Source organism: Labeo rohita, chromosome 16 (assembly GCF_022985175.1).
Source record: "Labeo rohita strain BAU-BD-2019 chromosome 16, IGBB_LRoh.1.0, whole genome shotgun sequence".
Taxonomy (NCBI): Eukaryota; Metazoa; Chordata; class Actinopteri; order Cypriniformes; family Cyprinidae; genus Labeo; species Labeo rohita.
Window position 1 is genome coordinate 5,934,800 of NC_066884.1, and position 23,269 is coordinate 5,958,068.

The 23,269-nt window shown below is 34.4% G+C and overlaps 1 protein-coding gene across 1 annotated transcript in view; it reads right to left on the reverse strand.

Moving 5' to 3' along the window:
- Positions 1 to 3,453: 3,453 nt before the first annotated feature.
- syngap1b (synaptic Ras GTPase activating protein 1b) overlaps positions 3,454 to 23,269 on the reverse strand; it is a 155,267-nt gene continuing 135,451 nt past the window's right edge. The window contains exons 20-21 of the mRNA XM_051131245.1: positions 21,435 to 21,507; positions 3,454 to 8,265 (exon numbers count right to left, since the gene is read on the reverse strand). Of these exons, the coding sequence (XP_050987202.1) occupies positions 7,984 to 8,265; positions 21,435 to 21,507 (355 nt within the window). The 3' untranslated portion in view covers positions 3,454 to 7,983. The remainder of the gene's footprint in view (positions 8,266 to 21,434; positions 21,508 to 23,269) is intronic.

Sequence of the window (23,269 nt, forward strand, 5' to 3'; positions counted from 1 at the left end):
ATAAATCAACCAAATATATAAAACACAATATATTTCATATATGTGACCCAGGACCACAAAACAGGTCATACGGGTAATTTTTTTTAAAAGTGGGATTTATGCATCATCTGAAAACCGAACAAGTAAGGTTTCGATGTTAGGTCGAGATAAATATTTGGTCGAGATAAAACTATATGAAAATCTGAGGGTGCAAAAAATAAAAATAAAAATATAAATAAAAATTCTAAATATTGAGAAAATCAGTGTTGGGAAGTAACTAGTTACATGTAACGGAATTACGTAATTTAATTACAAAATAAATGTAATTGTAATTAGTTACAGTTACTGAGAAAAAATATGTAATTAAATTACAGTTACTTTTGAAAAATGCCAGTGATTACAAAGGGGGTTACATCTGAATTTTTCCACACACCCACCCTCTACTTACAGATTTAACTGACTTCTTTTAAATTGCATTGACTGCTCTAAAATGAGTCACCAATGTTTCAGGAGTTTAGGACACAGAATAGGACACGTGCTTATTCGATTCTTATTCGATTACTGTTTTATTTCCTATTTGGGTTTATGCATAAACTTTATTTTTTAAGATTGTTTTTCCAATGCATTGTTAGATGCTAGTGTTTTCTGTCATAACTATGCAAACATTTGATTTCAAACCCAGTGTCATAGCTATTAAACTATTTCTTGTTATGATGTTATGTATGTTATGATCTTGTTATGACATATAGTGCAACTGCGCTCACGGTGACCCGAGTTCGATTCCCGTCTCGAGGTCCTTTGCCGATCCCGCTCCCCTCTCTCCTCCCAGCTCTTTCCTGTCATCTCTCTACTGTCCTATCACAATAAAAGGCATAAAAAGCCCAAAAATATAATTAAAAAAAAAAAAAAAAAGTCTGAATTTGTGGTAGCTGTGCTTTAAATTAATATATTACACAGCTCAGACTATTTTGGGGCAACTTAGGTCAGTACTATATGCTTGATAATTTTTCTTGGCGGAAGCTTTGCGTTTGGTTAGCTAATAAAATATTAAAGCTTAATTCAATATTATGTGGACAATTTCTTAATTCTGCCATCCTGGTATCGTGGACTTGCTCTATTGTTTCATACAAACGCAGCTGCTGCCATTTTTTTTTTTTTTTTGTACATTGTAATGGATTATAAGATAACTAACAAACTAGTATTACTACTTAATTATTTATGTGGTGAAATGTTGTGTAAGAAAACTGGTATGACTGCACTGTATCCCTAAAATGTCTAGTTTGAACTTGCCATTTGCTAGCAACTGATTTCTTCATGGAAGCATAAAATATTTCAACTCAGATCAGTGTTTTGTGTCTAACAATTTTAACACGAAACATCTAAATAATCTATCAAGCAGCTGTGTAATAAGTGGGATAAATGTACATTCAGCCAGTTGTTATCGCAAAATAAAGATGTATATTATCGCTTACTTATTATAATTTTAATTCAAGTAATAAAGGATTTCGAAAGTCTGACAGTAATCAGTGTTGAGTGCTACTATAGGGTTAACTTTGCCTGGTTTAAATGTTTCTAAATGGTTAACAGTTGAAAATATTAGAAATTTAGAAGAGTAATCAAAAAGTAATTAAAAGTAATAAGTGACATTACTTTAACAAAGTAATTGAAAAGTTACACTACTTATTACATTTTACATCAAGTAACTTGTAATCTGTAACCTATTACATTTCCAAAGTAACCTTCCCAACACTGGAGAAAATCACCCTTAAAGTTGTCTAAATGAAGTTCTTAGCAATGCATATTACTAATCAAAAATGAAGTTTTGATATATTTACGGTAGGAAATTTACAAAATATATTTATTGAACATGATCATTATTAAATACCCTAATGATTTTTGGCATAAAAGAAAAATCAATAATTTTGACCCATACGATGTATTGTTAGTTATTGCTACAATTATACCTGTGCTACTTATGACTGGTTTTGTGGTCCTGGGTCACATATTGTAAGTAATGGATTTGTCTGAAGGCACAGTGTAACAGTTTTATGAATGGAAAAAATGATCAAAACATTCCCTTTTAAGGCAAATATAGCTGTATTAATATGTGAATTATATGTAAATAACTAAATAATATGCCAATCTCACAATGCATGACCTCAAGAATATGAGCCATAGTTTCTTAATGCAAAATATCATATGCTCTTTACTGTATAAGAAATATAATCCTATATTATTTAAACAGATCATAAATAGAATAGAAATTATCATGGATTTGTTGTACCGGCTTACATTTATGCTGATTTTATTTAAAAAATGTATGTGGGCATTAAGCAGCTACAAATTAGATGCAGGCACAAATTGTTTAAAATAGCAATTTTAATCAAAATGTTCTCATCAACCCCTCGTCTCTGGACAAAATTTGCAGACAGGCCATCTGGCATCACCTGGCAGCTGCATTTTAAACATGTTTGACAAGACAGAGCAATACTGAAATCACAAGCTTCCACCTTGTTTCTTTCTTTTCATCTTCTACTTTGGCTGAAAGTATTATTAAAGATGGGTTTTCTCCATTTGAGTTGATAAAGACCATAAGAACCTGGGAGTGGGATTAGTTATGTCAACTAAAACAGTCACAACTTTATTTATTTATTTATTTTCAGACAAAGAAAACAGCCAGACAGCACACCAGATAGACAAATAAATAGAATAATAGATAAAATTACAGAACGAAAGACAGTATAATAGATAAGATAGACAGACAGACAGACAGACAGACAGATAGATAGATAGATAGATAGATAGATACATACATACATAGATACATACATAGATACATAGATACATAGATAGAATGAAAGATGAGATAGAACAACAGGACGATTGAACGATAGATAGATAGATAGATAGATAGATAGATAGATAGATAGATAGATAGATAGATAGATAGATAGATAGATAGATAGATGAGATAGAACAGAACAATAGATAGAACGATAGATAGATAGAGCGATAGATAGAATGATAGATAGAACGATAGATAGATAGAGCGATAGATAGAATGATAGATAGAACGATAGATAGATAGATAGATAGATAGATAGATAGATAGATAGATAGATAGATAGATAGATAGATAGATCCATACATACATACATAGATAGATAGAATGAAAGATGAGACAGAACAGCAGGACGATTGAACGATAGATAGATAGATAGATAGATAGATAGATAGATAGATAGATAGATAGATAGATAGATAGATATAGAATGAACAAGAGAATGATAGATAGATATAGAATGAACGATAGATAGATAGAATAAAAGATGACAGAATACACAGATAGATAGAATGAACAATAGATAGAATAAAATATGAGATAGATAGATAGATAGATAGATAGATAGATAGATAGATAGATAGATAGAACGATAGCTAGATAAAAAAAAAACTCACTCTCAGAATCACAAGTGAATTCAATAAGAATTTATTTCTTTATTTATCTGTTTAATTGATTTCATTTCTATAATTAGCCCACCCGAAAAATATAAATTCCGATTTATTCAAAAAGAAATGAAAGTCTTTAACAGTATTGAATAAACTAAAGAATGATGAAATGATAACAGCAGTCATTATATTATTACAATAATAATCATAATTCAATAACCAGAATATCAACATTCATAACAAATCCAAAAACATCGGCAATACACTCTGACATACCACTCTTTCTATTAATATAATATATACAAAAAGAAATAAAATTCCCAAGTGTCTGCCCTTTTTCAAAAATGGAAATTTAGGGGCGGGGCTTATGGCTTGTCAAGAAAGATGACTGTGATTGGCTTATGGCTGACAAAGACCAACTGAAGTTTATTAGAAAGAGGCACATCATGGGAACTCCATTCATTTACAGGTGACAAAGAAGCGATTACTTGCATGGAAGAGTTGCTAGGCAAGTAATGAGGGAATAAAGCATCAGGCCATACAAAAGATCAGCAGAGTAAAATGGTGAAGTCTTCTCACGAGATCGATCCAAAAAAAAAAAAAACCCTCATCTGACGCACGGCACCGCATTGAAATCAAAAGCAAGTGGAGATGCAAGGCTGCAAAGATTAGCAGGTGACGCATGTCGATATATGCAAACATACGCTAGGTATTAAGCCTATATATTTATGTACAAGCATTGCTTGGTCAACCAGAGCTTGTTACAAAACACCTCAATCAGTGAGAAAATGAGTGCAAGCTTTAGACTGGCAAAACGCGTGGCGGACTCACGGCGATGCATTGTAGGTTTCAGACTGCGTACGATCAGCCTGAGCAAAAAGTGCTTTGATAACTCCGCCGACGAGTCGCCAACGCGAGTTTTCATTCCAACAAAGTTCTCCTATGCTTTTTCTTTTTCCACATATTAAGAAAAAGGGAAATCGGTGTAAAAGAACACATTCTGTACACTGCATATACAAACATATCTTATGTACAAAATACATGTATATATATATATTTATATTTATATTATATAACCATCCATACATCAGTATATACACAAAGACTGTACACACACTGTATATACACACAGTCACCCACAACATTATTCGACCTGCATGATCTCTCGACATTTAGATTTTTGTCTAGTGGCGTAAAAAGGAAGCAGAGAAATGTCCGTGTTGCCGGCAACGGCATCCAAACAAGGAAATAAAGTTAAATTCAAAACAGCAACTTGGCTTCGCAAAACTACCCACGATCCTACAAACGTGCGACTGCCAAATTTCTAAAGAAGAGGATTCCACATCCAAACGGTGTCGTCCGTAAAATCAAGAACTCCACAGCAAAACCGCAAAACCAAAGAGAAGTTAAAAAAGTAAAAGAATCCATCTTTCTTTCACGTACAAAGGAGTCGGCGAGGATCCGGGACGGGGAGGGGGAGCAGGTAAAATAACAGGTTGTCGATTTTTCTTCGCAAAGAGATTGTCACATAAACTAACGGATCGAAAAAAGGATTATTTTCAGACTTTTCGAGTTCTTGTCTCACATTACCAGCATGTAAATATGCGGTCTCATCTGTGTGAGGTCCAGTCAAGTAGAAAACCGCCAGGAAACAAAAGTTCGGATATTTCCAGCCTCAAATCCGCTGAAGGACAAATCAGCGTCTCTTGAGCAAAAAAACAAAGCAAAAAAAGGCTGTGCATATTCGGTTTCCCCAAAATAAAAGATGTGATTGAGACACAGGCAGGCATGACAGGCAGAGCTAATGTGGCATATGAAGATCAAAACGAGAAGAAGTAGAGGATTGTTCAATATCCTACATGTAGTTAGTAAAGAACCTAAAAAACAGCACCTTTGAGATTGATCTGATCCTCAGAAGCTCTCCAGCTCTCTCAACGAACCACTGCACGCTGCATTGCGACGTCATCTCTCGTGCCGCCGAGAGGCACGCAGAAGCCGTCTGACAGGCGTTAAGCATCCCAAACGGTCGTCGTATCGAATTATAACAGAGAGAGGGCACGTCAGAGGAAGGGAACCTATATTTTTTTTTCTTTGGATCGGCTCTGGCACTGAGTCAAAGCCTCAGTTTCCCCTCTGTCAACCAACCGAATCGCGCGACAGCGCCCTGGAATTGAAACCGGGCCAACCTGAAGAATGTCCGAGGTGAGGCCTCCAATTAGGTTCCAGATTGTCCTCCACGAAGCTTTGTGATTGGCTGGAGATGCAGGGAAAAGAGGAGGTGCTTGATGAGCCGCTGACCAATCACTGCTACTAATCTCAGAGAAGAAATGGACTAACTACCAAAACAGGCAGTTCAACTTAAAATGAGTATTTTTTTTCTATCCAGTTTGCGTTAAACTGTGAGGCAATTGAAAGTTTACCTGAGTCATTCGATTCTACGTCTGAGGTATATTCATGTCATGGCACATTTATCAGCTGATAACCCTGTTATCCCAATTTGTTCTCAACCGCTTTTGGGACATTAACAAAATTGCCTGTTTGTTATTACTAAATGGAGTAGAAGTCACTTAAAGATAGCCCTCGAAGCTCTTAAAAGCTAAAATGGCAATCAGTCCATTCTCCTCTCTAGTGCCTTCCCAATCGATAAATATTACAGTACAGCTCAGTGTTTTTATTGTGCAGTTACGACTTAAATCTCCTCACTATCATCTAGGCCTGCTGTATTGGCGTAGCTGTTACATACAGAACTTGAGTAGTTTACAATGCAACAACAAGGCAATCAACAATGGGTTGGGTTACAAATGAATGACTCGTCAGCGAAGCCACGTGAATGTCTTGAGTCTGTAGAAACATGACAATGAATTGATTAATCGTAAAACAAACAATAAAACAAAAACTGTAGTGAATGATGAGGAATACAATCGTTACCAGATGGCAGTGATACTCAAATGACGAATTATAGCTAGCAATATTTCTGTACAGTACATAAGATTTGATTATTTTACAAACCAAGTTTGTTGTCTAACAAGACCTTTCGTAAAATGACCACTTAAGAGATGCTTGAGCAACTTTAAAGTCAACATGAAAACAAAATTATTAATTTGCAATTTGTAGCATAACTTAAAAAGTAGGTCATGCGTTTGATTCCCAGAAAGTGTGAATTGATAAAATGCAATATAAGTCGCTTCTGCTAAATGCATAAATGTAATGATTATTTGGTGCAATCATTGTCTACTTTTTCAGTGTACATTCTTAGTCGTCTTATTGATGATTATTTGGTGCATGCTATTTTATAATATTTATGATTAAACAGGGTTGTTTACATAATCTTTTAACGAAATGCAAGTTTCACCACCTTTGAAACAACTTTCCATTCCATTTTCCATTCTAGTATATAACGCCCATTTTCTAATCAAATTAAGTTTAAATGAAGTCAATTTTTTAATTTCACTTTAAAAACACGTCACATTTTGGAGGGAAAATTGGTTAACTGTCATGTTGACTTCAAAATGTCTTGAAGACCAAAAAAAACACAAGCTCTGCTTGTTTGAAATATCAGCTCGCTTCACATCCATTTTAAGAAAAAACATTTGTGTATAAAGAAAAAAATTCCGTACGACCACAACTGCATTCTGGCCTAGCGTCTTAGTAAAAAGACAAAAGGTTTCAACCTGACAGAGATCACCTCACGCTCACCTCATGTTGCAGACACATACACTGAAAGAAAGTCAAGGAGATAAATGGCAGGACGGAGACACGTATGAACAGTTAGGATGATGACAGAATGGGAGGCGGTGATGTGACACAGAGCAATGCTTTGAGAATCCATAGCACCAGTTAAATACACATAGGTTCTGAGATTGAGAAGAGAAAACATTGCACAAGTTCAGTCTAGTGAGGCAATGCAAGCACTTTCCACACATTGTCCACAAAAAAAACCCAGAGCCATGGTCGGACTCCAATGCTTGACATTTTCAGCATTACATTGAGGCAGAAGAACACATCAATCTCTACTAAGTGAGCAATCTCGAGAAGAGACCAGAGTTTGCACAACCATTTCTGTAATTCTGCTGTCGTTATTCTTGTGTTCGTTTGAAAACCCTGTCAGGAGATACAGAAAGGCACTAGGGAAGCCAGACGACATGACAAAATCCCCAAGACGAAGCTGGCGTGTGTTCGCGAGTCAGTTTTCAATCTCTATACACTTTGAAACGTACGTATAGTTTGTTTGCCCACCGTTCCCAGGTTGTTCCCAGCTTCTTGGAATTTTTTTTGTACACAAAGGAGCTCAGTCAAAAAACCTGGAACCTGAACCGAGCTCTTTCCAGTGGTTTTGATGACCTGTGGTGGCGGAGGTACATGTGCAAGGGGCTTTTAACTTTGATCCAAAGAAAATGTGATTTTGGAATAACATATCGGATCCAATGGAGAGCCCTTTTGTTTTGGATGGTGCAAGTAATGGTGTCCCGCCTCCCACTTGTCCTCAGTCTAATGCAGTGGCGCTTCATCCTTACAATGCGGATGACTTTTTCTTCGGAATTCCTAAAATTTTTCTCAGATTTGGTCAGCATTGTTATTGACCTGCTCCCCCTCCAAACTTGCCCTCGATGCCGTTGCTGATTTTTGGTTGCCGGAGAGCTCTCCGTTCGGCCGGAGTTGTGCGTGAGGACGGGAATGAGGAGGGGAGGCTAACGGGAAGGACAAGATTCCGTTCAGGGGGGATCGGGTGGAGGATTTGTCCGATTGGGAGACTCCGACAACGACGGGAGCGCTGGTCAATTCTCCTCCAAAACTCACACGGGGGTCTGCTGAACCCAAGGCGGAAAGCTGCTTTTCCTAGCGAGACAGAGAGAGAGAGGAAAGGGGAGGAGAAGAGAGAGAGCAGGCGGAGGAGGGATGGAATGATGGAAGGATGAAGATTCCGCAAAAAAAAAATAGCAAATGGAATGCGAAAGAGAGAAGTTCCCATGGCGAGAAGATCGATAGGGAAGTACAGAACAGGAAGATCAAAGCAAATGGAGGTCACGGGGTCAGAGTGAGAAGAAGAAAGAGAGATTTGAGGATTGGAAGAGCGGTAAAGGAGGAATAAAACAGGAGCGTGAGTCGCACAGCAGAGGAATGAGAAATATCCATAGAATCGCTCAGGGAAAGAGGGGTAGACAAAGAAAAGGAAGAGAGAGGGATGAGGGGGGGGGGGGGGGGATTACAAATCTGCTGTTGATGCTCTTGTGAGAAGGTGCTCACTGCAGAAGGCCAGAGTGGTTGTCAAAAACAGTGACAGAATGATTCAAGCCCTGGTTATTGGATTATCTTTGGTAAATATCCTCAAAATGTGATTTTGAATAAGAAGAGTACTATTCATCGAGCTTAATTTTGCATTAAAGGGGTCATATCATACATTATTTATTTTTTCTATTTATTTATTTTTTTGCCTACCATTTTTGGACCAAAAATATGTTTAATTTACAATTTATTGATTCATATGACATTTTCTACCCTCTTTCTTATGGAAGCACAAAGGGGGATTTATTCATTTGTCAAAAATGTAAAGTGGCAATGTATTAGTGTATTTGAATTTACATATGCCATACCCATATTTGCAACATTTGGTGCTAAATAAAAATTCAGATTCAGAAAGGAAATTTACCATTTTCTACATTGATATTTATAACTGCATTTATTCGATCAAAGGTGTCAGTAATATTATAGTATGTTATTTATAAAGAATCCTGCAAAAAATGCATCACAGTTTCCACAAAAATATTAAGCAACACTACTAATTCCAACATTTTATTATTTCCAGAAATGTTTCTAGAGCACCAATTCAGCATATTAGAATCATGTGACACTGAAGACTGGATTAATTACGCATTACAGGAATAAATTACATTTAAAATATCTTCAATATATCATTTATTTGGCTATTTTAAATTGTAATCATATTTCACAATATTACTGTCTTTGCTGTATTTTTGATCAAATAAATGCAGCCTTGGAGAGACTTCTTTCAAAAACATCTTACAGAACCTAAACTTTTGAACGGTAGAGTAATTAGCAAAAATAAAACAGAGGGATATTTTTAACATATTGATGCAACCTGAAAATGCATTTCAACGCAACTGCATTAGCATGTTCACATTCCCACTTGTCAGTCATTACATCATAGCATAACTCTTAAGTTATTTTTTTTCTCAAAAAATCTGATTGCTCATGATATGACCCCTTTAAAAGAACAGCTGGCACAACAGTGTCTGAGTGCAGTTAAAGAGACTTCTACTAAGCATGCAAGCATGCAACTGATGCAACAGTGTGATCAACTGTAAAGAACACAGTGAGAATGAATATTTATGTGAAATGTACAAGTAGGTGCTTTTAGTTCTGGTATCACAAGCATATCTTAACTGTTGTGACAGTTTGTATTTGCAACACATGTGCTTGACAGTGTTATGCCAGCCCAAAGGGCTCTAGAAACAAATCATGCATTGTTTATTTCTGTTAAAATTAGAACTCTTAGTCGAGTTAGTTTGAGTTAGAAAATAAAATTGATCCTGATTCTTAAGTTGCAACCTATCTACTATCTTATAAATCTTTTATATCAAATTTGTATTATATTGCATGATTATATATAACATTTTGATATTTTATATCAAAATTCACTTGTTTAAACCAAAACAGTATCAAATCCACTATTTAGAATTACAGGGAATTTTCACACTCAGTTAGGCTCAACACAATTCAGTTTCTAAATGTGGTATAGCGCCATTAACATGTTTACCACCAGAGTACTAATGAAAAGTAGCTAGATAAGCATTTCCACATTGAAATCAGGAAAAAAAAATTAAGGTTCTGATGCTGTTCACATCGTTTTTATAAACCTTTCAAGACTATGCGTTCACTCATATGTTCTGCGCATGTTTTGAATCTGTTTTTAATGACTTTTTTGAATCAATGATTTAAACGACTTTCTGAGAATTATTCAGTGGTTTTGAACTAATCGTTTGAATGAATGATTCAATTAATCACTTGAAGATCCAGTACTAGTTCTGTACCTGAATAAATTTTATTTTTGAATGAATCGTTTGAGAGACAATTCAATGACTTTAATTCAATGATTTTAACTACTTGTTGAGAATGGTTGTTGAACAAATCGTTTGAGTGAATGATTCAATGAATCACTCCTATATCAAGTACTAGTTTTGTACCTGAATATATTTTGTTTATGAACAAATCGTTTGAGAGACGATTCAGTGACTCACTCATGTATTTGGTGCTTTGAATCAGTGTTTTTAACAGCTTGGTTCAGAAAGATTCAGTGGATTTTGAACAAATTGTTTCAGTGAATGATTTAATGAATCACTTGCAGTTTGAGTACTAGTTTCGTTCCTTGAATCAATTATGTTTTTACACAAATTGTTTGAGATCAGTTCAATGACTCACTCTTATGTTCTGTACTTGTTTTGAATCAGTGTTTTTAATGACTCGTTTTGAATGATTCAGTGGTTTTTGAACAAATCGTTTGAGTGAATGATTCAATGAATCACTCGTATATCGAGTACTAGTTTTGTATCTGAATAGATTATGTTTTTGAAAGAATCGTTTGAGAGACAATTCAATGACTCACTCATATTCTTTGCTTGTTTTGAATCAGGGCTTTTAATGACTCGTTGAGAATGATTCAGTGTTTTTTGAACAAATCATTTAAGTGAATGATTCCATTAATCACTTTTATATCAAGTACTAGTTTCGTACTTGAATGAATTATGTTTTTGAACAAATTGTTTAAGAGACAATTCAATGACTCACTCATATTCTTTGCTTGTTTTGAATCAGGGTTTTTAACAAGTCAGTTGAGAATGATTCAGTGGTTTTTCAACAAATTGTTTGAGTGAATGATTCATTGAATCACTTGTATATTGAGTACTAGTTTCCTACTTAGATAAACTGTTTTTTAACGAATTGTTCGAGAGACAATTCAACTACTCACTCAAATGTTCTGTGCTTGTTTTGAATCAGTGTTTTTAATGACTCATTGTGAATGATTCAGTGTTTTTGAACAAATCGTTTGAGTGAATGATTCAATGAATCAATTGTATATCAAATACTAGTTTCCTACCTGAATGAATTATGTTTTTGAAAGAACCGTTTGAGAAATTATTTTATGTTTTGTGCTTGTGTTGAATTAGTGTTTTTAATGACTTGGTTGAGAAAATGATTCAGTGAATCACTCAAAACTATGTAACCTTCAATATTCTGTTATCAACCTATTGATCTATAAATATACTAAATATGTATGTTTTAGCTAATATATTATTTAGCAAACTGTAGTGTGAAAACAACCTCAAGCCCATCTCTGCCACACACGCACAAAAGATTTCAGACTTTTTGTCATGTGTGGCTTGGCTCTTATTCACAAATAGTGGAGACACTGTTTTTATTCAGCTCTTATTCTCTAATCTTACCTACAGAGGCGCAGTGCAGTGCCAAAAGCTGCCTCAGCTCATTTTATATCTAAATCATGTTCAGTGTGTTTTTCATCATGATCAGTCCTTTTCAGTGAAGTCTGCATTGGGGCGGAAACATTGGAGTTAAATCAACTTAGGCTTTAAACCTGAGGCTAAAGCATCAGAAATTCAACAAAACAACATGACAACAACATTTGCACTTAACATGTGTTGCTAACATGTTAACCGTTCTAAATATACTCACCTGTTATTTGTGTTTTACAAGAATTAAAAGTGGAGAGCTCAACTTTAATTGGTTCTACATTTTTTAACACCAAGGAATTTGCTTTGGTTCCAGACTGTTACATTAGCGAAGTGGCTAGCTTTGCTAACATAAGCCAGTCTGACTCAGTTTTGGTGCAATTTGTTTCTCTTCTCAATCAGAACCTAGCATTTGAGAATGAATATGGATTTAGAGTTGGGGAACGGAGGTTTGGATCTAGCTGCAACACTAAACAGAAAGACAAGTGATGACGACAACAGGAGCAAAGGGTGCATCTCTGTCAGAACTGCAACTCATATGACGGTCACTTTGGTCTGGAACCATTGCTTTTCTTTGGGTGGTCAAATCGAAGTCCCGGTTCAATTGGTCTGTCAGGTAATTTAGATTCGTTCGGATGTGTTTCTACAGCTCTTTAGGACCCAGAAACCTCATAAAACATCATCTGCAGCGAACATAATCACAAACACATTGAGCAGCACCACATACATTCACCTTTCATTTTCAATCGGCCTTTTACTTCACATGAACGCTGCATGTCTTCATTTACCCAAAAGAAACAATGCATAAAATGAGTTATTAACGCAACCATGAACATTACATTTCTATGCAACAAACTAGCGAAACAGCTACACGCCACAAATACCTACACAAGTACTTCGAGATCACCAGAAGCGCTCTAAACACCGCAACAAAAGCACGAACACACACTACGTACAAACACACTCATCCAAGATCTCATGCACGCTGATAACCCACCCCTGACCCCCGTCAGGGCGGCACGGAGAAAGATACGGAGATTTCCCACAATTCATCATCATCTGTTTCAGAGTGCAATGGTGATGATGTCGATAGAATGGACATGGTGATGAGGAGGCCTGCGCTTTGCACTGAGCCATATGCACTGCGTACCGCTACGTTAGTGTCAAATTATGCTGAAATTATGACATTTTGCATGGATGTGAGGTGAAGCCTCCTCCAGAACAATCAAACAAACAAACTCCCCCCAAAAACAGCATCTCTTTAAAACAGGACATTGCAGCAAAATGTTTTTTTCCAAATACTCAGCATTTGATAATGCAATAAAAAGCTAGCTAATGCATTACTTTCCATTAAAAAAGTAATCATATTGTGTTACTTTTTTTAGGAATAATGCAGTTACGTTGTGCTGTTTTTTTCCTCCAGACATATTTAAGCCCAAATACCAAATTATTACAGAGCATTTTTAGAAAGTTTGAGAATTTCACAATTATCTTAAGTTTATGTGGAATGTCACATTTACTTAAGATAATTTAAGATGAACAACAAACACTGTGGATTGAGACAGAGCTGTGGGAGATTCTTTGCCAGAATGTCTTACTGTACAGAATTGCTAGTCTAATTTATCAGCATATATCGATTACGTTGGCTGTAACAGTCTTTTTCTTTTTCTTTCTTTCCTTCTTTCCTTCCATCTGTAAAATCAATCTGTACCTATCTAGTTTTTCTTCTTTCATCTGTCCATCCATCTATCCATCCATCTTTAACTGTCTAGTTTCTTTCTTTCGTTCCATTTGTAACTGTCTAGTTTCTCTTTCTTTTTTCATCTGTTCATCCATCTATCCATCCATCCGTAACTGTCTAGTTTATTTCTTTCTTTTTTACCCTCTATCCATCCATCCATCTATTCATTCATTCATTCATCCATCCATTTGTAACTATCTAGTTTTTCTTTTTTCATCTGTCCATCCATCTGTAACTGTCTAGTTACTTTTTCTTTTTTCCATCTGTTCATCCATCTATCCATCCAACCATCCATCCATCTGTAACTGTCTAGTTTCTTTATTTTTCCCTCTATCCATCCATCCATCCATCTGTACCTCTCTAGTTTTTTTTCATCTGTCCATCCATCTGTAACTGTCTAGTTACTTTTTCTTTTTTCCATCTGTTCATCCATCTATCCATCATTTATCTGTGACTGTCTAGTTTCTTTGTTTCTTTTCCATCTGTTCATCCATCTATCCATCCAACCATCTATCCATCCATCATTTATCTGTAACTGTCTAGTTTCTTTCTTTATTTTTTCCCTCTATCTATCCATCCATCCATCCATCCATCCATCTGTAACTATCTGGTTTTTATTTTTTCATCTGTTCATTCATCTATCCATCCAACCAACCATCTGTAACTGTCTAGTTTCTTTCTTTCTTTTTTCCATCTGTTCATACATCTATCCATCCATCATCCATCCATCCATCCATCCATCCATCTATAACTGTCTAGTTTCTTTCTTTCTTTTTCCCTCTATCCATCCATCATCCATCCATCTGTAACTATATAGTTTGTTTGTTTCTGTCTTTCTTTCTTTCTTTCTTTCCATCCAATTTGTCTTCTTTCTTTCTTTCTTTCTTTCTTTCTTTCTTTCTTCCCATCATCCATCCATAACTATTTTCTTTGTTTCTTTCCTTCCATTCATTCTTCCATCCACCCATCCATTCATCTGTTAACTACCTAGTTTCTTGATTCTATCTGTCCATCCATCCATCCATCCATCCATCCATCCATCCGTAACTGTCTATTTTCTTTCTTTCCATCCATCCATCCATAACTGTCTATTTTCTTTCATTCCATCCATCCACCCATCCATTCATCCGTTAACTACCTAGTTTCTTGATTCTATCTGTCCATCCATCCATCCATCCATCCATCCGTAACTGTCTATTTTCTTTCTTTCCTTCCATCCATTAATTCATGCATCTATAACTGTATACTTTCTTTCTTTCTTTCTTTAGTACATCTATAGTACATTTAGTACATCTATCTGTCTATTTGTCTGTATGAATCTTCAACTTTCTCTTTAAACTCCTCAAACTGTAAGGCCTACATAAACTAAGGCTTTTTTTTCTCCTCAGATTTGAAAAAGCCAACATTTATTCTAGTTGAATTAACTCTGGCTGGGAAGTACAGCTGCATATGACTTTGTGCAGGCGAGGTGTGGTGTGTGTGTGTGTGTGAGTGTGTGTGGAGTCCAGTGTACATACAGTGGATGTGGGAGGAGACAGAGGTGGAGTGGGCGGGTCACAGTCAGGTGAGTCGTTACCTGTGCATTCGCAGTGGGACGGGCGCAAGGCGGGGCTGCACTAGGATGGACTGCCGCCTCCCCTAAGAGAAATCACCGTATCTCATCAACACACGACAGGAGAAAAGGTGAGGAGAGAATCGTGTGTATGTGAGGGTGTGGGCCTGTGCACCAATCCCAGCAGGCAAAGGGAGTGTGCGTCCGTGAGACAGGATCGGCATGCATGTGGACATACGCACGCACCCACACAAATATACATACAAATTCCTAGACAAACATTTAAATGTCCACCAAAATACACAAACCTCATCACATAAGTAAAGGGCAAACAAAATCTGCTGAAGCTCTCAGTGCCATGTTGGTCATCTTAATGATTTGGCAGCCAACATGCAGCTACAAGCTAAACAAAACTCTTCTCTACAAATACAACAGAGTAATTCTTCAGCTCTCAAAATCCGAATAATCTGCAAACAGGGACATGCTACTGGCTCAATGCACCTGATATAATAAAAGTGGCGAGAAAAACGGCAGAACAAAAACAAACATACAGCTTGTGAATGTCTGCCAAGCACATGAGCAAACACAGAACTGACAGAGACGCATCATTAAAAACTACGGGACAGTTCAAAACCAGGGCGCTTTACAAACACAAACTTCTCTCTTGCTGAAATCAGAGTGGCTTTGGCAGAGACTAACAGAGACTTTTACACTAACAGACATTTTTTAGTGTTTTTGAAAGAACTTCTTTATTTAATCAAAATGACTGTAAAAAACATAATACTGTGAAATATTATTACAATTTAAAATAACCTTTTCTATTTGAATATATTTTAATTTGTCATTTATTTCTGTGACGCAAAACTGAATTTTCTGCAGCTTTACTCACATGATGCAGAAAAAAAAAATTTCAACATTGATAATAAAAATAACTATTAACACTAAATGAGCAACAAAAATAACTAATAATAATAATAATAATAACAATAATAATAACCTGAATTCAGGAAAGTTAATAACAATAATAATAATCAAAATTCAGGAAAGTGTTTTATTTAATATATTAAAATGATATTTTATAATCTAAAATAATTCTTTTTATAACATATATTTTAAATAATATAATTATATAAATATAATATAAATATATTACTTAAAATTATTTTAGATTTAATATATGTAATCTAATATGTATAATATATAATAAAACATTTTAATTAGTAATAATTTCACCATCTGCCAAAATTGGTAATAATAACATTAATATTGATTAGTATATTAAAATTATATTTCAAAATATAAAAAAAGTATAATATAATAATATAATTATATAAATCTAAATATAATTTTATAATATATAAAATAAATAAATATATTTATACAATTTATTTATACTATTAATTTATGAATATATAATATTATATTTAATATTTTTTAATATGTGTAATATAAAATAAAAGAGAAAACATTTTAATTAGTAATAATATTTTACCAAATATTTTTAACATTGATAATAATAAGAACCATTATTAATAATCGAGCAACAAAAATAACTGATAATAACAATAATAATAATAATCTGAAGTAATGGCTGCTAAAAATTCAGAAACATGTTTTATTTAATATATTAAAATTATATTTCATAAAATAAAATAATTTATTTTATAATATATTTTTAAATTATATAATTACATAAATATAATTTTATAATATATTTATAAAATATGTAAATATATTTATCAAATGTATTTATACTATATAGAAACATAATATAAATTATTATACAAATTATTTTATAATATATTTAATATATTTCAATATGTTTAATACATGAGGATAAAAGGTGCTGTAAGGCCACTGAGCACTCTAAATGTGTTAAATGGATGTTAAAAAGCTGTTTCCTTCTGTACCCTGCAGTTTCACCTCTTCCAAACATCTTCTGATACCCACCTGAGCTTCATCTACAGAGCTGCTTTCTTTCACATGCTAATTGTATTCCTGCAGAAAAGTCTGTGCTGACTGCGCTGAAATGTCTGTCTGAGCTTCTGTCCACTCAGCAGCTTTCCAGATCCCTTGGTTATACGTGCAGCAGCTCACTCGTTTTATCTTATCTTATCTTGTCAGAAACAGGATTATTGATTTTCTTCTTTTCAAAGTCACATTGGAAGTCGATTTAAATCCAGCCAGAGCGGTCAAGCGGCATGTGCATGGACTGCAACTGCTGAGAATTTGGTGTTTGTTGTAACATACACTACAGCGATGCACCATTTATGAGAAATAAAAGCATAAAAAGAAGCGAGGGATGACGCATGGAAAGAAACAAAGCATTTGACATCCCTACAGGAGTTACTTGAGTTTAATGCTTAGCTAAATATCTCTCCACTTGAGGTAAAGTGACACTGAGCAAATGATGTGTCAGTAATGATGCAAAGACCCGCCCCCTTTTGTTACTGTTGCTACTGTTGCCAAGACAGAGCAGGTTAGTTTTTAGTTTATGACCCTGGACCACAAAACCAGACATAAGGGTCAACTTTTTTGAAATTGAGATTTATACATTATCTGTAAATTGAATAATAAACCGTTTATTGATGTATGGTTTGTTAGGATAGGACAATATTTGGCCGAGATACAACTATTTGAAAATCTGGAATCTGAGGGTGCAAAAAAAATCTAAATATTAAGAAAAACGCCTTTCAAGTTGTCAAAATGAAGTTCAGTAATAATTTTGATTGATCTTAACTAATCAAAAATTAAGTTTTGATATATTTACGGTAGGAAATTTACAAAACATCTTCATGAAACACAATCTTTACTTAATATCCTAATGATTTTTCATCCTAAATGATAATTTTGACCCATACAATGTACAAACATACCCGTGCCACTTTGGTTTTATGGTCCAGGGTCACATATCAGAAATGTTTATCCTAGACAGCAATAATAAATGGGGAGCAAAAAAAAAAAAAAAAAAAAGAAAAGAAAAGACCCTAATAATCCATTTTTAACATTGATAATAAATGTTTTTTAGAATTTCTGAAGAATCATGTGACACTGAAGACTGGAATAATGATGCTGAAAATTCAGCTTTACAGCACAGGAATAAATTACATTTTTAAATATATTCAAAGAAAAATTTCAGTTCTAATTTTCAGTTTTTTTCTTCAAATGCAGCCTTGGTGAGCATGAAAGGCTTATTGACCTATGATTTAGGATGGTTTGGCCATGTTGCTAGCATGATTTAGCATGAATTAGCAAGATGCTAGCAGGATTTAATGTGAATTAGCATGTCGCTAACATGATTTAAAAAGAATTAGCATGTTTCCACTACAATTTAACGTGAATTAGCATGTCGTTACCATGATTTAGCATGTTATTAGCATGATTTAAACATGATTAGAGTGTTGCTAGCATGTCACTAACATGATTTTAGCATGATTAGCCTGTTGCTTGCATGTCGCTAGCATGTTGTTAACATGTATTTAGCATGATTAAGAAGTTGCTAGCATATTTTAGCATTATAAGCATGCTGTTAGCTTGTTGCTTACATGTTAACATGTTTATAACATTAGTATGTTGTTGCCATGTTTTGTAGCATGATTAGCATTTTTCTAGCATGATTAGCATGTTGCTAGTATGTTTTACCGTGATTTAACATATACCTAATGTGAATGAAACAAATGTGGCTAGAAACCAGCCAAAACCATCTGATGTGGCAAACAGTTAAACCCAGTTGATTTATTTAAAAACTTGAAGTATTTGTAATAATATTTCACAAATTCCTAGGCTTTTTTTCCCTCAAATGCAGCCTTGGTGAGCATGAGAGACTGCTTTCTTACTGACCATGATTTAGGATTGTTTGGCCATGTTGCTAGCATGATTTAACATGAATTAGCATGTTGCCAGCCAGATTTAACATGACTTATGATGTTGTTAGCATGTTTTAACATGACCAGCATGTTGCAAGCATGTCACTAGCATGATTTTAACATAATTAGCATGTCGCTAGCATGTCACTAGCGTGAATCTAGCATGATTAGCACACTGTTAGTATGTTAACATGTATTTAACATGATTAGGAAGTTGTTAGCATGATTAGCATGTTGTTGGCATGTTAATATCATGTAAACATGTATTTATCACGAGTTGTCGTTAGCATGTTTTAACATGACTAGCATGTTCCAAGCATGTCACTAACATGATTTAAACATAATTAACATGTTGTTAGCATGTCACTAACATGATTTTAACATAATTAACATGTTAGTAACAAGTTTTTAGCATGATTAGCATGTTGCTAGCATGATTTTATCATGTTAAGATGTTAACATGATGTTAACGTATTTATGATTAGGCAGTTGTTAGCATGATTAGCATGTTGTTAGCATGTTAACATGATGTAAACATATTTAGCATGATTTAACATGAATTAGGATGTCATTAGCGTGATTTTAACATAATTAGCATGTTACTAGCATGTTGCTAAAATTATTTTAACATGATTAACATGTTATTACCAAGATTTTAACATGATTAGCATGTTGCTAGCATGTCTCTAGCATGATTTTAGCATGTTGTTAGCATGTTAACATGATGTTAACATATTTAGCATGATTAAGAAGTTTCTAGCATGATTAGCATGTTGTTAGCATGTTAACATGATGTTAACGTATTTAGCATGATTTAACATAAATTAGGATGTTGCTAGCTTGTTTTAACATGACTAACATGTTGCAAGCATATCATTAGCATGATTTTAACATAATTAGCATGTTGCTAGCGTGTCGCTAACATGATTTTACATGCTTAACATGTTATTAACAAGTTTTTAGCATGATTAGCATGTTGCTAGCATGTCGCTAGCATGATTTTAGCATGTTGTTAACATGTTAACATGATGTTAACATGTATTTAGCATGATTAGGCATTTGTTAGCATGATTAGCATGTTGTTGGCATGTTAATATCATGTAAACGTATTTATCACGAGTTGTTGCGAGATGTCGCTAATATGTTTTAACATGACTAGCATGTTCCAAGCATGTCACTAACATGATTTTAGCATAATTAACATGTTAGTAACAAGTTTTTAGCATGATTAGCATGTTGTTAGCATGTTAACATGATGTAAACATGTAGCTGTAAAGATTAACATTATTTAGGATGTCATTAGCATGATTTTAACATAATTAGCATGTTGCTAACATGATTTTAACATGATTAACATGTTATTAACAAGTTCTTAGCATGATTAGCATGTTGCTAGCATGTCACTAGCATGATTTTAACATGTTGTTAGCATGTTAACCTGATGTTAACGTATTTAGCATGATTTAACATGACTAGCATGTTGCAAGCATATCATTAGTATGATTTTAACATAATTAGCATGTTATTAACAAGTTTTTAACATGATTAGCATGTTGCTAGCATGTCGCTAGCATGTCGCTAGCATGTTTTAACATGTTGTTAGCATGTTAACATGATGTTAACGTATTTAACATGATTAGGAAGTTGCTAGCAGGATTAGCATGTTGTTAGCATGTTAACGTGATGTAAACGTATTTAGCACGATTTAACATGAGTTAGGATGTTATTAGCATGATAGCATGATTTTAACATAATTAGCATGTTGCTAACATGATTTTAACGTGATTAACATGTTATTAACAAGTTTTTAGCATGATTAGCATGTTGTTAGCATATTAACATGATGTAAACATGTATTTAGCATGATTAGGAAGTTGCTACAATGTTGTTAGCATGATTAGCATGTGTTTAAAAGTCTAGTAGGAGATACACTTTAAAATGTAGTCTCAGAAGAATAAGATATAATAGTAGATCAGTAAGTTGGCTTTCTCAAGCCAGTTTAATAATTTTGGACTGAAGAAGACTGAAAGTTACAGTGTGTTTTGAATCTGTACTAATAAAAAGGAAAAGCTGATTTCCTCACGACGTGACCTCATTTAGTCTCCTCTGAGTAATTAAACGTTCCTCTGGGACAGTTCAGCTTTAGCATCAGCATCAGAATTCAGTGCTACTCTTCCTCAAGTGGATCGAATCGGAGTTCTGACCTACAAATCATCATACATCAGCGATGGAAATCAGTCCTGTGAGGCATTCAGACAGGCAGAGCAAACGAGCAAAGACATTCCGACATGAACGCAGACAGACAGACACGCAAACAACGGACAGAACAGTCCAGAGGAGAGATCCAGAAGAAGAAGACAGACCTGGTCTGCGAACATCCTGGGTTTGTGCTCCGGTATCACCCCTCCCCTCAACTCGTCTTCAACAGCCATGAGTCTTCAAACAAAACAAGAGACAGAACAAGAAAAAGAAAGACATTATTAGACATTACTGAGATTAGACAATCAAAAAGAAGTGTCAAATCATCGCTAAAAGCTTTGGTTGTGGTATAAACTGCAGTCGTTTCGCTTTCAGCTGATTTGGTCCAATCTGGAAAGCGTACTGAGAAATCCCATCAAAAAGTATCTCACATTATGTCACATAATGACATATTTCCATCATCCCATGGGAATAAGAGAGCTGATAAATGAAAATAGGCCACGTTGTACGCTTCTAACAACGGCCGCCACTCTTACTGGCAGCTTATTTGAGCAATTACACGCCATTGAAGTGGCCGCCAGCGCGCATCAAAGTGACGTTCGGCTTCGTATACAAAACAGGGATGTTTTCATATCCCCACATGAGCATTTCCTCTCTGGAAGTCATTTGAGAGACTGTTTTTAGCCACAGGCGGTGGCAGAACACACCTCTTTAATAGGCCCAAAACTGGTGTGATTATCACGTTTTGTAAGGAATGGTGTGTTTTGCGATGTCTGGTTTGATATATGTTGACAAGACAATATGATTGACAGGATGATTGACATTTAATGCATGCATTTGGTTTAAATATGAAAGATTTCATTGCACAGTCGTTTTGGTGAAAGATCTGATATTGTTTTGATGTATACTGATATGAAAGAGTCATTTTATTGCAAGTACAGAATAAGTTACTTATTGCATAAGTAAATAATGAATTCCACAGCTTAGGTTTAAAACAATGCGATTGGATATTTTATTCCATTGAAAAATGTACATGTACAAATGCAAAAGTAATAAAAATGAACAAAAACAAAATTAGAGACAAGTTTAGTGCTTCAGGACTGCTAGAAAACACAGAAGCATCCATTTTATTTCATGTCCGCTCATGTCTGTCACAACAATGTGATTGTTTATTAACAAAGGTCAGACAAAGGGTCACGGGGTCAGACATATTTCAGGGGTCATGAAAGGGAATCATTGTGCTATTTAACACTGCTACAGTATCATATTTATTGCACAGTTTGGCTACAAGAATTATATATTTTGTATACAGAATATATATTTTCAATGCTCTATATTTCTGAATAAATAGCTTTTATAAGAATTTATAGAGAAGCAATGTCTGTTATTGGTTTCTAACAGTAATACACATTTTTATACATCAATATCTGAAGGCTAACAATGAAAAACTAACTTTAAAAAGGCTTTTTTTCAGTGCAAACAGTCCATATTTTTTTAATAGGTTGTTTATATCACATTGCAAAAAGATTTTCTAAGAATTCATTTCAGTTCTAAATTTGTTTCTTGAACTATAATTCATATCTCTATGTTTATTTCACAAACAGCACCACACAAAATAAGATATTTATTTCACAGCGTGCCTGTATCACAACTCACTTACCTCATGGTTAATATTTTATACTGCATCTTCTTGATATTGCACATGAAACATAATACTGAAACATACTGAACACTGATTTGTTGTGTTGATATTTATCTGTGAAGCTGAAAACAAGGTCATATTTCATCTCAAAAAAGAAATTAAAAGAAGTAAACGAAGCATATTTTGCACTGTGACAATTTTGTCTTACATTTGTGTAATGAAATAAGTGTAAATTTAAGGCAGCACAACAAATATTATGACATACAAATATTTCAATTGAAATAATATACAAATTATTAATTTGTAATTTTTTAAAAAATATATAATTATTGTAATTATTATTGTAATTATATACAT